Source organism: Candoia aspera, chromosome 1, assembly GCF_035149785.1.
Source record: "Candoia aspera isolate rCanAsp1 chromosome 1, rCanAsp1.hap2, whole genome shotgun sequence".
NCBI classification, from domain to species: Eukaryota; Metazoa; Chordata; class Lepidosauria; order Squamata; family Boidae; genus Candoia; species Candoia aspera.
Window position 1 is genome coordinate 84,559,151 of NC_086153.1, and position 14,638 is coordinate 84,573,788.

Consider the following 14,638-nt stretch of genomic DNA (forward strand, 5'->3'; position numbering starts at 1 on the left):
TACAAAGTCTTTTACTGCTTCTACATTTTCTCCCTCTATTTGCCAGTTATCAATCAAGCTGGTTGCCATAATCTTGGTGCCAGCTTTTGCACTTTCTTCTTTCACCTTCATCATAAGGCTCCTCAGTTCCTCTTCGCTTTCAGCCATCAAAGTGGTATCATCTGCATAACTGAGATTGTTAGTGTTTCCTCCAGTGATTTTAACTCCAGCCTTGGATTCCTCAAGCCCAGCTTGTCGCATGATGTGTTCCGCATACAAGTTGAATAGGTAGGGTGAGAGTATACAGCCCTGCCATACTCCTTTCCCAATCTTAACGGACCCAGTCCGTTGTTCCGTGGTCTGTTCTTACTGTTGCTACTTGGTCGTTATACAGATTCTTCAGGAGGCAGACAAGATGACTTGGTATCCCCATACCGCTAAGAACTTGCCACAATGTGTTATGGTCTGCATAGTCAAAGGCTTTAGAATAGTCAATAAAACAGAAATAGATGTTGTTCTGAAACTCCCTGGCTTTTTCCATTATCCAGCGGATATTGGCAATTTGGTCCCTAGTTCCTCTGCCTTTTCTAAACCCAGCTTGTATATCTGGCAATTCTCGCTCCATGAATTGCTGAAGTCTACCTTGCTAGATCTTGAGCATTACCTTACTGGCATGTGAAATGAGTGCCACTGTTCGATAGTTTGAACATTCTTTAGTGTTTCCCTTTTTTGATATGGGGATATAAGTCGATTTTGTCCAATCTGATGGCCTTTCTTGTGTTTTCCAAATTTGCTGGCATATAGCATGCATTACCTTGACAGCATCATCTTGCAAGATTTTGAACAGTTCAGCTGGGATGCCGTCATCTCCTGCTGCCTTGTTATTAGCAATGCTTCTTAAGGCCCATTCAATCTCACTCTTCAGGATGTCTGGCTCTAGCTCCCTGACCACACCGTCAAAGCTATCCCCAATATTGTTATCATTCCTATACAGGTCTTCTGTATATTCTTGCCACCTTTTCTTGATCTCTTCTTCTTCTGTTAGGTCCTTGCCATCTTAGTTTTGATCATGCCCATTTTGGCCTGGAATTTACCTCCGATGTTTCTAATTTTCTGGAAGAGGTCTCTTGTCCTTCCAATTCTATTGTCTTCTTCCACTTCCAGGCATTGCTTGTTTAAAAGTAATTCCTTATCTCTTCTGGCTAACCTCTGGAATTTTGCATTTAATTGGGCATATCTCCCCCTATCACTGTTGCCTTTTGCTTTCCTTCTTTCTTGGGCTACTTCTAGTATCTCAGCAGACAGCCATTTGCCTTCTTGGTTTTCTCTTTCTTTGGGATGTATTTTGTTGCCACCTCCTGAACAATGCTGCGAACTTCTGTCCAGAGTTCTTCCGTGACCCTATCTACTAAATCTAGTCCCTTAAATCGATTCTTCACCTCCACTGCATAATCCTTAGGAATATTAGTGAGCTCATATCTAGCTGATCTGTGGGTCTTCCCTAATCTCTTTAGTCTGATCCTAAATTGTACAATAAGAAGTTCATGATCGGAACTACAGTCAGCTCCAGGTCTTGTTTTTACTGACTGTATAGATGTCCGCCACCTTTGGCTGCAAAGGATGTAGTCAATCTGATTTCGGTGTTGTCCATCTGGGGAAGTTCATGTATAAAGCTGTCTCTTAGGTTGTTGGAAGAGGGTGTTTGTTATGCAGTGTGAGTTGTCTTGGCAAAATTCTATCAGCCTATGTCCTGCTTTGTTTTGTTCTCCCAGGCCATGCTTACCTGTAATTCCAGGTGTCATTTGACTGCCCACCTTAGCATTCCAGTCTTCTGTGATGAAAATAACATCTCTTTTAGGCGTGTTGTCCAGCAGGTGCTGCAGATCCTCATAGAACAGATCTACTTCAGCTTCTTCAGCATCTGTGGTTGGGGCGTATATTTGGATCACTGTGATGTTAGATGGCTTGCCCTGAATTCGAATTGAGATCATTCTATCATTTTTTGGATTGTATCTAAGCACTGCTTTAGCCACTTGACTATTAATTATGAAGGCTACTCCATTTCTTCTGTGGTCCTCTTGTCCACAGTAGTAGATCTGGTGGTCATCTGATGTGAAGTGGCCCATTCCAGTCCATTTCAGTTCACTGACGCCCAAAACGTCTATCTTTAATCTTGACATCTCACCAATAACCACATCCAATTTGCCCTGGCTCATAGATCTTACATTCCAGGTTCCAATGGTATGTTGATCCTTAGAACATCGGATTCGCCGTTCACCACCAGCACTGTCAGCCGCTAGCCGTCCTTTCGGCTTTGAGCTAGCTGCATCATCACGTCTGGGGCTAGTTGAACTCATCCTCTGTTCCTCCCCAGTAGCATTTTGACCATCTTCCGACCTGGGGGTCTCATCTTCCGATGGTATACCGACATATCTCTGGTTGTACTGATCCATTTAGTTTTCACGGCAAGAATACTGGTGTGGGTTGCCATTACCTTCCCCAGGGATCGCATTTAGTCTGACCTCTCTGTCATGACCTTCCCGTCTTGGGTGGCCCTTCACGGTTTAGCTCATGGCATCATTGAGGTGCTCAAGTTCCAGCACCACAACAAGGTAACAATCCTTTGCTGAAGATGGAATATTAATAGGTTTGTATAAAATCTTGCACATAGAATCTGTCCTATAATCAAAGCTGAAGGAAATAACTCAGGAACAGGATACAGTCAATATCTCTTTATGAGAAGATAAGGTTCCAGTGGAATTTAAAAAGGCACTGGTCCCCTCCCTCCTTAAGAAGTCTGTTGTTATATGGGACAATAATCTCCCCCTTTTGGTGAAGTTTGTAGAGACAGTGGTAGGGTGACAACTACAAAGAAGTCTATTACCTGCATCTGTGGCAGCTAGGATTCAGACCTGGGCCTTGTATTGAAACTGCATTGCTTGTTCTCATGGATGACCTATGGAGAAAGCCTGCCATCTTTCCAATGGATCTCTCATTGGCTTTTTGATTCTGTTGACCACAGTAGGCTGCCTGCAAGGGTTGGTAGTTGGAGGCATTGTACTCTACTGATTTTGTTCCTTCCTAACAAATGGCTCCAGTCTATGTTTGCGGGGAGAGCGGGGAGAGAGATCAGGGTCTTCAGTATTCCATTGTGGGTTTCCCCAGGCTTGGTCCCTTTCCCTTTCTCCTTCCCATTTAACATCTACATAAAGCTGTTGAGAAGAGCAATGGCCAGGAAGGCCTTTGCCTAGCAATGTTTGGTGCATCAGTTGCAACTTTACTAGCACAGGAAGCATTGAAAATGGTCACTCATACTGTTGTCAGTTTTATCCAGATTGCTATAATTCACTTAACATGGGGCTGCTCTTGAAGACCACCCAGAAACTTCAACTGGTACAAAGTGCAGCAGCCCGTGTGCTTGTGTACTGCTACGGGGGCTGCACTGATTACCTGCTGCTGTGGAAGCTGCTCTGACTACTTGTATGGTTTTGAATGCAACCAGAGCTGCTTGTTATCATGTATAAACTCTGTAGTGCATGTCCTATGCATCTCCAAGAGAATGGCCCAACACAGGAGGAGCAACACCACAGGACCAGAATCAGCAGTTTACCTTCATCTAAAAGAAAAAGGACACTCATCTGAGGAGAAGAATGTTCATATTTTGGACAGAGAAGATAAGTGGTTTGAGAGAGGGGTTAAGGAATCCATTCATGCCAAAGTGGAAAATCCTTTCCTCAATAGAGGCGGAGGCCTCAGACACAACTTGTCCCCCATTTTTCATGCTGTTCTTTCATCAGTCCCCAGGAAGATTAAGACCACCAGGAAGGCCACTCTTAATGATCCACTTGGGGATGAACAAAGGATCTAGGAGTAAGGCATCCCAAAGGCAATCCACACCTCCATGGCACAATTAACAGCCATTCAGGTGTAGGGACAATGCAGCCACCCTGGAAGACATATACGGGGTCCCCTCACCAACCGTTGCCCAGACTGAAGAAGCTGCTTGGACAAGCAGCGAAACATTTCTACCAAAAAGAAAGAAATCCAGTTGCCATGACTCAACCTACAGTCATCTACAAGGCTGCCTTTCCCAGTTAGATTCTGCCCAAGTCCAAGTCAGCAAAAAACGACTGCTGCAGTCCTCCTCCCCACACATCTGGAAGTAGAAAGACAGCCTGAAAGCAGACTGTCCCTCCTTTGAGACAGCTTACCACCTCAAGGCATGTTTCAGAAGTCCTTTAGAGAATAATTAGTATGGTTTCTTGGCACAGATAGATGAATAGTTTGATGCTGATTCTGAATAATGATTTATTATTTTAATAAGATGTTGCATTAGTATAGTATTACTGTCACTTTGTGCACACTACTTGGAATCTTTTTAGATTGAAACAGTTCATACGTTTTCAAAATAAGCAACTGTATGTCCTTACGTTTTTGGAAATTATGGAATGGAGAGAGCAAATATCAGAAAATAATATACCCTGTAACAAGACTCCATAGGGACGCGGTGGCGCTGCGGGTTAAACCGCTGAGCTGTCGATCGGAAGGTCGGCGGTTCGAAACCGCGCGGCGGGGTGAGCTCCCGTTGTTAATCCCAGCTCCTGCTCACCTAGCAGTTCGAAAACATGCAAATGTGAGTAGATCAATAGGTACCGCTTCGGTGGGAAGGTAATGGCGTTCCGAGTCGTCATGCTGGCCACATGACCCGGAAGTGTCTATGACAACGCCGGCTCCAAGGCTTAGAAACGGAGATGAGCACCGCCCCCTAGAGTCGGATTCGACTGGACTTTACGTCAAGGGAAACCTTTACCTTTACCTAACAAGACTCCAAACCTATTGGCGGGGGTGGCTGGGTGTATTTTTAGTTTTGTGGGACCATTAAGGAACAGGAATACTACATCTCTTCTGCCATGTTTAGTCATCTTAATATTTTAGTAAGGAGACTTTTATGCGACCTCCAGCTTTCTAGCTTTAATCTTTAGGGACTGAACAAGCTAAAAAAGTATGGATTTATGCAAATAATAACATAACCTTTTTAAGATTTATGGTTCTATTAGCTAATGAGTAGTAAGAAAATAGAGAAAAAATGTATATATATAGTTAGATGTCATTATTTGAATTAAGACAAGTGCTGATGTAAGTTCAACCGTTTGACATCCTTGAACATAAGAGAAAAATGGGTGGAATAAGTGGTGGGGGAATATGAACTGATGATTTATTATTAACCAAACATATGGAATAGTGCAAGTAGAACATAGATTAAAACATGAATTTTACAAAATTGGTTTATCAGCCAAACACTTGCTACTGAATAACTTTCATTCTCTTCATGGGCCTTACCTGTTTGCCCAGCTTAAGACTTGAGAAAAGTGTCTTAATATGTCATATGAAAACGGAAACTTTGTACTGTTTCAAAATATATTGTTTGTTTGTTTCTGGTAATCTAGAATTATAGGGCCTGTGTCTTTTTAAAAGCTGTATCCTTTAAAAGAAATAATCCACTTCTCTCCTTCTCTCTCTTTCTCTTCTAGTGAAAGGCTAAGCAAATTTATGCATAACATTCATATTTTAAGACTCCTATTTCCATCTAGACTTTTCAACCTTAGATTGACTGGTTTAAAATAATATTTGGTTCTTAACAAGAACCTTGCTGCTCTGTTGCTGCAGCGGCATAATCTGAGACCATTGTTGTTAGAAGTTAATAGGTTTGTTCCCAAGCCAGGCTACATTAAAAAGCAGGAAGATCAGGAAATTGTTTATTGCAATAGAGCCCAAATCAGCAAATAGGCAGAGATGGGCGGTGGCCACCCTGGGCCATTCCTTGCCACCTCTCTTACAGATTTCTAGTTCAAACATTTAAGCCAATCATTAACAATGAGGGTGTAAGGCATTAGCCAATCACATACTCCCTTCACTTATTTACGCTTTCTGAGCATGGAGCCTCATGTACAGTTCCCCTCCCTTCTTATCTGTGGTTAGCCACCATGGCTACAAAGACAGTGCCTGCAGTAAACAACAATGTCTAAGTCTATAATCTTCCTTTTACACAATTTTTATGATGGCCTCACTTATCCATGACAGAGCTAGCCCTCCCCTGCAAAATGGCATCACTGTTGCTCATTACAACCTTTTAGCTTCTTACCAATTCTTATACTACCTTAGATAATTATTGTAAGAAAATATTTCAACACTGTGACTGTGGCAGATGGTTATTATACCACAGACCAAGGGGAGGAGATTTCAAAGTAGCATAATGCTACTACTAGGTGATGCATCTCCCAACTTATTCCAAATCTAAAATAGAGTATAGGGATATATATAGGGTATCTGTAGTTGGACTACTTGAATTCATGACCAGCTTTTCTGTAATTCTTGCTGAACTATAAAGTAGAGGATGTCTGTATTACTCTGTTAGTATTTTCAGTATTTGGAAGGATGGTTTAGAGAGAAAGGAGGAAATTTCCATGCATTGTTCATTCCAATGTTATACTATAGCAGTGTGCGTTTGGGAAGAACAAGTTGAAGACAGGTGCTACATAAAAGCGAAAATAGAAGCAATAACAGGAAGTACACCAACCAAATGTGACAAAATAAGGAAAAAATTGGAGTGAGAAAAATTGATCTAATAAAGAATACGTTCTTGCTGTATAAAGACATACATTTAGTGAATCTTATACAGCTGCTGCATAGGAAGGAGAATACAGTAAGTAGTGCTTTCACTGCAAATAAACGTGTTGGAATGAATAATACCTGATGCTCCTTCCTTCCTTCTATTTATTTTTTATTTATCTGTCAAATTTATATGGCTGCCCATCTCACATGAAGTGACTCTATACGTGTCTATATATGATATAAACCAAGCATGTGAATAAACATAAGAAAAGAAATTGTACTCAGTGGCGCAGAGTGGTAGGTGGTAGTATTGCAACCGAAACTCTCCCTATGACCTGGGTTCGATCCCAGTGGAAGCTGGATTCTTGGGTAGCCGGCTCAGGTCGACTCAGCCTTCCATCCTTCTGAGGTTGGTAAAATGGGTACCCAGCTTGCTAGGGAAGGTGACTGGGAAAGGCAATGGCAAACCATCCTGCTATAGTCTGCCAAGAAAACCACCCCGCTATAGTCTGCTGTACATAACTCGGTGCTTGCACAGGGGACCTTTCACCTTTCACACTGAGTATTAATACTAAGTATTAATATTAGTACTAAATATTAGTACTAAGAATTAATACTAAGTTATTAATTAATATATAAGAGAATTCTCCCAGGATGATTTTGCTCCATCAATAAAAGTTTTCTGGATACATTTGTTTTTTCTTCTTTTTTTAATTTTCTGTATAATAATAATGAAGAAAGGTAAAGACTTTCTCAAGTAAAGCTTGACTCCTGGTGACTGTAGAAGTACAACCATAAAGTAACCTTGATAAGAGTATAGAAGTGATTTCCCAGAATGCTTTTCAGTTTCCCAGCCTAGCCAATTCTCTTTAACACACTCTTTCTCTCTCTCAAATCCTTTGGCATGGTAATGATAACGGTAAAGTAGGGAGCTAGAAAATCATGATGAAACTGAAGGAGGTACAATGTGAGAACAATTTGTGACTAAAATTTTGTACTTCAAATTTTTCTACTTTCATTCACAGCGCAGTCCTCCCATAGTAGTCAATGATCTGTTTGAAGACATCAAAGATGGAATTGTATTGATTGCTCTTTTGGAGGTCCTGTCAGGACAAAAATTGGTAAGTATTTTTTGTATACAAAATACTTATTTATTGTTTTATTAGTTGATCTTATTTATGCTTTGTAAATAATGGCCTTTACCTGAAGCATGGAAATGCTAAAGTTCTTTTCCTGCTGCATAATAAATAATGCATGCTGTATAATCCTGGTACAATAGATGGATTTATGGATTGCTGAATATCCAGTATACATAACCTAAGAAAGAAAAGCAAATGAATGAAAAAGTAAGCATTAAAATAATGTGAATATTTTCATATTAGCATTATAGAGCGTCAAAAGAACTCTGTGTTAAGAAATCAAGCTATGTTTTACAATATGTTTGTTTCATTTTGGCTTAGTACTATGGTGTGCTAGTCATTGTGATGTGTAAATCTTGGTTTATAGCTTAGTGTTAGGTATATACTAGCTTTTTCAACAAACCATAGTTAAAACAAGGCCTTTTTCAAGAATGCTGGGTGAACCCAGCCACTGTTCGCTTATATGGATTTGCTCTTTCCAGTGAGGTGAGTGAGGTAGTTCTAATGTATTCATTAGAATATGATTTCCTTCTGAACTAACGTCTTCTGAATTCTAATTATAATCTTTGCTAGCACTCATGGTAGAATCAGGTTCTCTGTGAAAAGGTTGCCAAGTCCAGATCCCATGGGTAGTAAACAATCTTAAGGTGAGAAAAGTCCATTTTAGACAGAGATTCCAGCCAACAGTAGTCTTTCATACCTTAGGTTCAACTAATCTCCTGTAATCACAGTCAACATGGCCATGGATCATGCTAACTGGGATTCTGAGACAGCTGGAAGCACTATTAAGGAGAAGTCTTTCCTAGAAGAAATGAGCAGAACTAGGGAAGTTTAATCCGAAACCAGTTCATTGCACAGATATAATAGTGTCACTGTTCAGAGGAATCTGTTTCAGGACTTTGGGCAACTAAACTGCTGAAATCTTCAGCAAATTAGGGTTAGGGTATTCTATACAACTAAGGTGTGAATGATGCTTACACTATAAATTCACTAGGAGCAATGTGCTCCAGTGCAAAGAACACTTGAGTCCTGAAACACTAATGAGTGATAAACTGATAGTATGATACCTTTAGCAATACAGAAATGAAAGGAAGGCAAAACGTATTTTTCCTGTTGGTGTTATAATGTCAGTTTCCAGTGATCACTCGTTGGATTTATAATCCAGTAACCCATGATTTCCACATGAAATGTGCAAGCAGTTTTTCATATGATTGTAAAGTTGGATCATTTATTGTAGCCTTAAGTGCAATTTTCGTCAAACAGCACTTTGGTTCCTACTTGTTAAATAATTTTTATTCATCTTCTGTTATTTTGATAAGCAAAAAATACTCCCTCTTGTGGTAGAATGAATCTTAAACATAAACTTTTGGGGTTACTTTAATTTTTTTGAAAAACAGAGCACAGATTAGTTTTATTAAAGAGAAGCATTAAAGATTGAGACTGACTTGTTCTGTATTTGTCTAAAATATTCTCCATTTTTAAAAAAAAATCTAGAACAGGTTTTAGTTCAAACCAAAATAAAATATCAGCAGCTTGCCACTTTATTATCTTGATATTAAAAATGTCAGTACAGTTTAAAGCATTTTTTTTTTAGTCTGATGCTGTCCATATTTGTTCAATCTTAGCTTCAGTGCCCAATCCCCAGTTAGCATGGCCATTGGCTAGAGATTTGGAGTGTTTAACTGCAACATTGTGATAACATATCTACAAGTTATCACAAGTGGGGAGTCTGATTTATGGTAAACAGTTACAATTGACTTGTATAAATTGCTGGTAGATGCCAGATGCTGCTCCCTCAGAATATAAATATAAAAAGAATAGGAACTTTAACAGAATTTTTTTTTTTAAAAAAATGGGTTATTTATTCGGAAATGAGGCCTCTACACTTAAGTGAGTTTCCTTTCTAGTGAGTTGATTTAGATATTCACATTATGAAATTTAAGCTCCAGTCTATTTTAATACCGTTATTTGTTAAAAGTTAATTGCCCTTTTTTATTTATACTTTTTAAAGCCTTGTGAACAAGGGCGAAAATTGAAGAGAATTCATGGAGTAGCCAACATTGGTACTGCCCTTAAGTTCCTAGAAGGACGTCGGGTAAGTTTGAGTTCTGTATAGCAATTTCCCTCTTCTACACATACCCTGAAAGAAATATACCAGTCGTGTGGTTGGGATGAAATTAAATGAAAGTTAAAATAAGAATCTCAGGAACTAAAGCAGTAAAAACAATGCAGAGATGATAGGAAGTAGTGAGTTTTAAGCACTAATTTAGCAAACACTTTTCATGTTCATTTGTTACTCTGTATGAAGCCTATTTTTATTTCATCTCCTTATTCTAAACATTATTCACATATAGGGTTTTAAATGCATATTTATTTGTTTTCCATGCTAGTCCGTGTATAGAGGATCACCGGTTAGTATAATGCTTTTGTCAAACCTTCAATAGTATAACAAATTTCAGTGAAATTAAATGGAACTTTTTTATAACTGATTAACTATATAATTTAAGTACTCTGTGTAGGGAGCAAAAAGTTAGATAGACATACTGTACATATAAGTTACACAGACATACATATTGTAGGGAATATAGTAAGCAGAAAGATGTTACCCAGAAAGTTAGTTGTAGTTCTTCAGGTACACTGCCACATTATCTCCTCAGATGAACATGTTGGGGCAATGATTGCTAGTTCATGCTAGTTGTCATGTTCTTATCCTGCCCCTTGCTTGCTTACTTCCTCATATTAATTTTCTATCCCATTTCATTTGGGGAGTGAAAGCATTCTGCAGGAGATGGCAGGCTCAAATGGTTCAAGCTGCCTGTCTCAGGCAGTTGGATGCAGGAATTTTTACTGATAATTTTTATCAGTAAAAGAATGTGTGGGGTCTAGCAATGGACAAGTGAAGTAAAGGTTTATATACCTAAATGTGTGTTTGAAGAGCATCCATGAAGCAGCAACATACTGTTTTCTTCCTAATCTGCAAAGCAAACTGCCCTAGTTTGCAGGATTTGCATGGTCTCCTTTCATGTACGTTTCATTCTATCTAAGAAATGTAAACATAAATTGACGAGTGTTTGCATATATTTATATCATTTTTAATTTGGAATAATAACTAGGTGTATTTTGAGAATATATTATACTACAGCGCATGAATATGTCCACAAATAGCTCCATCTTATAACAAGCTTGTTGTGGCTTTCTCTAATGCATGATGATAATGTGCTTGCATCTCCCCACCCCAAAACAGATTAAGCTTGTCAACATTAATTCAACTGATATTGCTGATGGAAGACCATCTATTGTGCTTGGGTTGGTGTGGACAGTAATCCTATATTTCCAGGTATAGTTTTTTCCCTTTTTAAAAATAATAAAAGGCAAATTATCATTATCATTATCATTATTATTCAGGACACAGAGCTGATAAAATGCTACCATAAGTAAATGATATGGGGATATTTAGGTCAGAAACCATCACAGGCAATACAGTTTAAGACTTCTCACCATGCTTCTGTTCCAACTCCTGCTGTAAAAAAACAACAACCTTTTTTCATTCTCCTGTGATGGGACTTCAACTGATTTTTTCAAAAAGTGTTTTAGTGAATTTGTCTTTGGTTGGATGTTTGTATATGTGTGTGGGGTTTTCCCCCCCAGTGTCAGGATTGTGTATGTCCTGCAGTTTCTACAGTTTTCCATGCTCCATGAAGGACCTGTTCCAATAGAAATTTTGCGGATCAGGAATTAAAGTCAGTGAGGGAAGATGCAGGGTGATGGAGAAACATTTAATGGGAAAAATGCATAATAAACACAAAACAACATGGGGATGAACTAGAAAAACATGAACTTCTTTCAATACAAGAGAATCTTTTTCAGGGGAAAAGTATTCAGGATACTGCAGTACAGTATTGATTGCAATCCAATTTGGGGCACTCTGTAGCTGATTATAAATAAAAATTACTGTGTTGGAATATTTAACATATAGTAAGACCTTTCTGGTAGCATGTTTTGAATTCACTTAAATTCAAGAGATATTTTCTTATTTAGAAAAAAATATTTATTTATTTGGAATGTATTTAACCTGTTATTCCATTTTAAAAAACAAACTCCAAAATGAGGGAAACAATGGAATCATTATGCAATCTTGGGGGAGTTTTTTTCTCTGCTCACAATTTTAGAGAGAAGGCCAACAGAGTAATTAAAATAAAATTGTTTTGCTTTCATTCTTTTTGTTAAGTTGTTCAGGTAGTCCTCATTTAGTGACTGCATCATTTAGCATTCAGTTAACAATGGTGATGAAAAAGTAGTTTTATGATCTATCCTCGCAGGTCTGTAAAGCAAAGGAAAGCTGAAGTAAGATCATAAACACAGTCGCAGCTTCACTTGGCAACTGCTTCATTTAATGACCAAGTTGCCAGTCCCAATTGTGGTTTCTAAACGAGGACTACCTGTATGTATTCTGGAAGTATATGGATTTTTGACATTCCAAATATTCTAGCATGCTAAAATCATCAAAGGAATGGGGCAAACCTAGCCATTCTATTGAAAAGTAGATCACACTGAGTTTGGGTAAGCCCTAATTAGCTCATAGCCTGACCAAGGGACAGTTTCTCCCATTATGAACTTCTCTGGCTGTTCAGTTCTGTCAGAACCCTGCATTTCTGGCACATGGGAGAGGAATTTCTCCCGCATTTCTTCCAGGCTATGAAAAAGGATTTATTCCAACACAATGGTTCCAGCTTCATATTTTTCAGTTGTTACCTTTTTTCTGTGTATATGGCATCTGTAAGATAGATCCAGTTTGTGATGATGCCCATTCCCATTTGTATCTCAAGAATGCTTATGCTGCCCAAGAGGTTCTGTTACTCCTTGTGAAAGGACATTAGTGCGCATTAGCACTGTGTGTAGGTATCAACAATTTGCATATTAATGGTGACAGTGGGACTTTATGATCCTTACTGTCATGATCTTCAGATTTGGTTCCTAGTGCCTGCACAGTCACAGAAATTACAGCAATCCCATAAGCAGTTTGTTTGAGAAGATACGAATTTATCAAGTTGGCTCTTGCAAATGAGTATCATTGCCAATACAATTCCATGGGTACGTCCGATAAATATGAGTCTGCCCTACATCCTATGAGATGTATCTTCTTAGCATGAAGAATTTCAGTATGAGTTCATCAGTCTTGTCAAGCAGTTTTTGATTTGCACATTTTCATGATAATTGGTATTTTGTTAATCAGCTGTTGAACAAAAGGTCTGTTGCTAACATCAGCATTTCCACTACCCTTAATACATTGAGAATCTTTCTTCTACGTACAGATAGAGGAGCTTACAAGCAACCTGCCACAGTTGCAGTCACTCTGCAGTAGTACATCATCTGTGGATAGTGTCGTCAGTTGTGAGACTGCCAGTCCACCATCCAAGCGGAAAGTTTTAACTAAAGTCCAAGGAAATGCAAAGAAGGCTTTGCTAAAATGGGTGCAGTACACAGCAGCAAAGTAAGCAATGATGGGTTAAACAGTGCAATTTATATCAAGAAGATCAATAAAAAGTGAGAAAGAAACAAGTCTCTAGATAATTTATCATATTAAAATCCTAAATGTAATTCTTCACCTCAGTAAGAGTTACTTTAAGACAGAAGTGGCAGTTTGAAGAGACAGACAACTTACATTCCCACCCCTAAGCTTCTTCAATTGTGCTTTTGTTTTTTGGCACCAAAGTGAACTAATTTTGTCATTGCAGCTTTGTGTAGCATGATGAGTTTTGTCTCTCAGCATTAGTAGCATTATTTATTTATTTATTATTCAAATTTAATTAAATTATCCCAAAGTGCTGGGGATTGTATGTAGGCCAGGGGTTTTCCCCCTCTACTTTTAGATGTTATATTCTCTTCTCTTGTCAAGAAATTCTTAGAATTAGCCAGTGATTGGATATAGTATTCTTTTTGTAAGTTTCACAATATTTTCCCTATAAATGCTATAATTTCATGGTTGTAGATTTCAAACAGGTTTTTTAAAATGTGCAGAATATTGTATTTAAGATTTTAGGAGATGATTGTATGAAACAAATATACAAGAAGTACAAAATAATAACTAATTCAAATGAAGAAATTAATTTTCCTCAAATTAATTTGTAATTTTACCCTTTTATGCTCTTGATTTGCTCTTCACATATGCAGGCTTTTGATTTTGAATAACAGTTTTATATACTTTTGATCATGTAACATTTGTACAGTTTAGTTAAAAGTCAAAAGTTACCGTGAGCTTCTGGAATTAAATTATCTATAGGAGAACTGCTTGAACTTATGGCAGTGCTGATGTTCAGTTCATCTACAGGTAGTCCTTGTTTAGCAACTGCCTTGTTTAGCAACTGTTTGCAGTTATGAAGGTGACGAAAAAGTAACTTTACAACCAATGCTTGCATTTATGACCTTTACAGGTCTGTAAAGGAAAGGAAAACTGAAGTAATATTGTAAGCACAGGCATGGTTTCACTTAGTGGCCACTTTGCTCAGCAACTGAGTTGTGGATCCCAATTGTGTTTGCTCAGTGAGGACTACCTGTAATTATTTTAGACAATATCTATGTATTAGTATGAGATGGCAAGGGAAAATGATTCAGTAGTTATATCTGGCATCTTCATCGTATTATTTTGTACAGTGGGACTTTTTATTGTTTGCTGTCATGATCTTCAGACTTGGTTCCTAGTGCTGCCTTAAAGAAGCTGATGCAGGCTTACCTGCTATGGGGAAAATCTTAAACACTATCTCCAATGCCTTCCTAGCTTGAAGATGTGCTGCTTTTCTTTGACTTAATGTATGAGTCCCCATTACATCTACACCCCTTTTACCTTATTCAAGCCATTTTTTGCAGAACTGGAGGTTGTACTATGGATCTTCCCAGCCTACGTAACATTT

The 14,638-nt window shown here is 38.4% G+C and overlaps 1 protein-coding gene across 1 annotated transcript in view; it reads left to right on the forward strand.

The window, feature by feature from the left end:
• Positions 1-14,638, forward strand: part of SYNE1 (spectrin repeat containing nuclear envelope protein 1) — a 313,009-nt gene that overhangs the window by 37,131 nt on the left and 261,240 nt on the right. Inside the window, exons 3-7 of the mRNA XM_063293716.1 lie at positions 7,617-7,712; positions 9,742-9,825; positions 10,121-10,141; positions 10,975-11,067; positions 13,043-13,221. Coding sequence (XP_063149786.1) covers positions 7,617-7,712; positions 9,742-9,825; positions 10,121-10,141; positions 10,975-11,067; positions 13,043-13,221 — 473 coding nt within the window. The remainder of the gene's footprint in view (positions 1-7,616; positions 7,713-9,741; positions 9,826-10,120; positions 10,142-10,974; positions 11,068-13,042; positions 13,222-14,638) is intronic.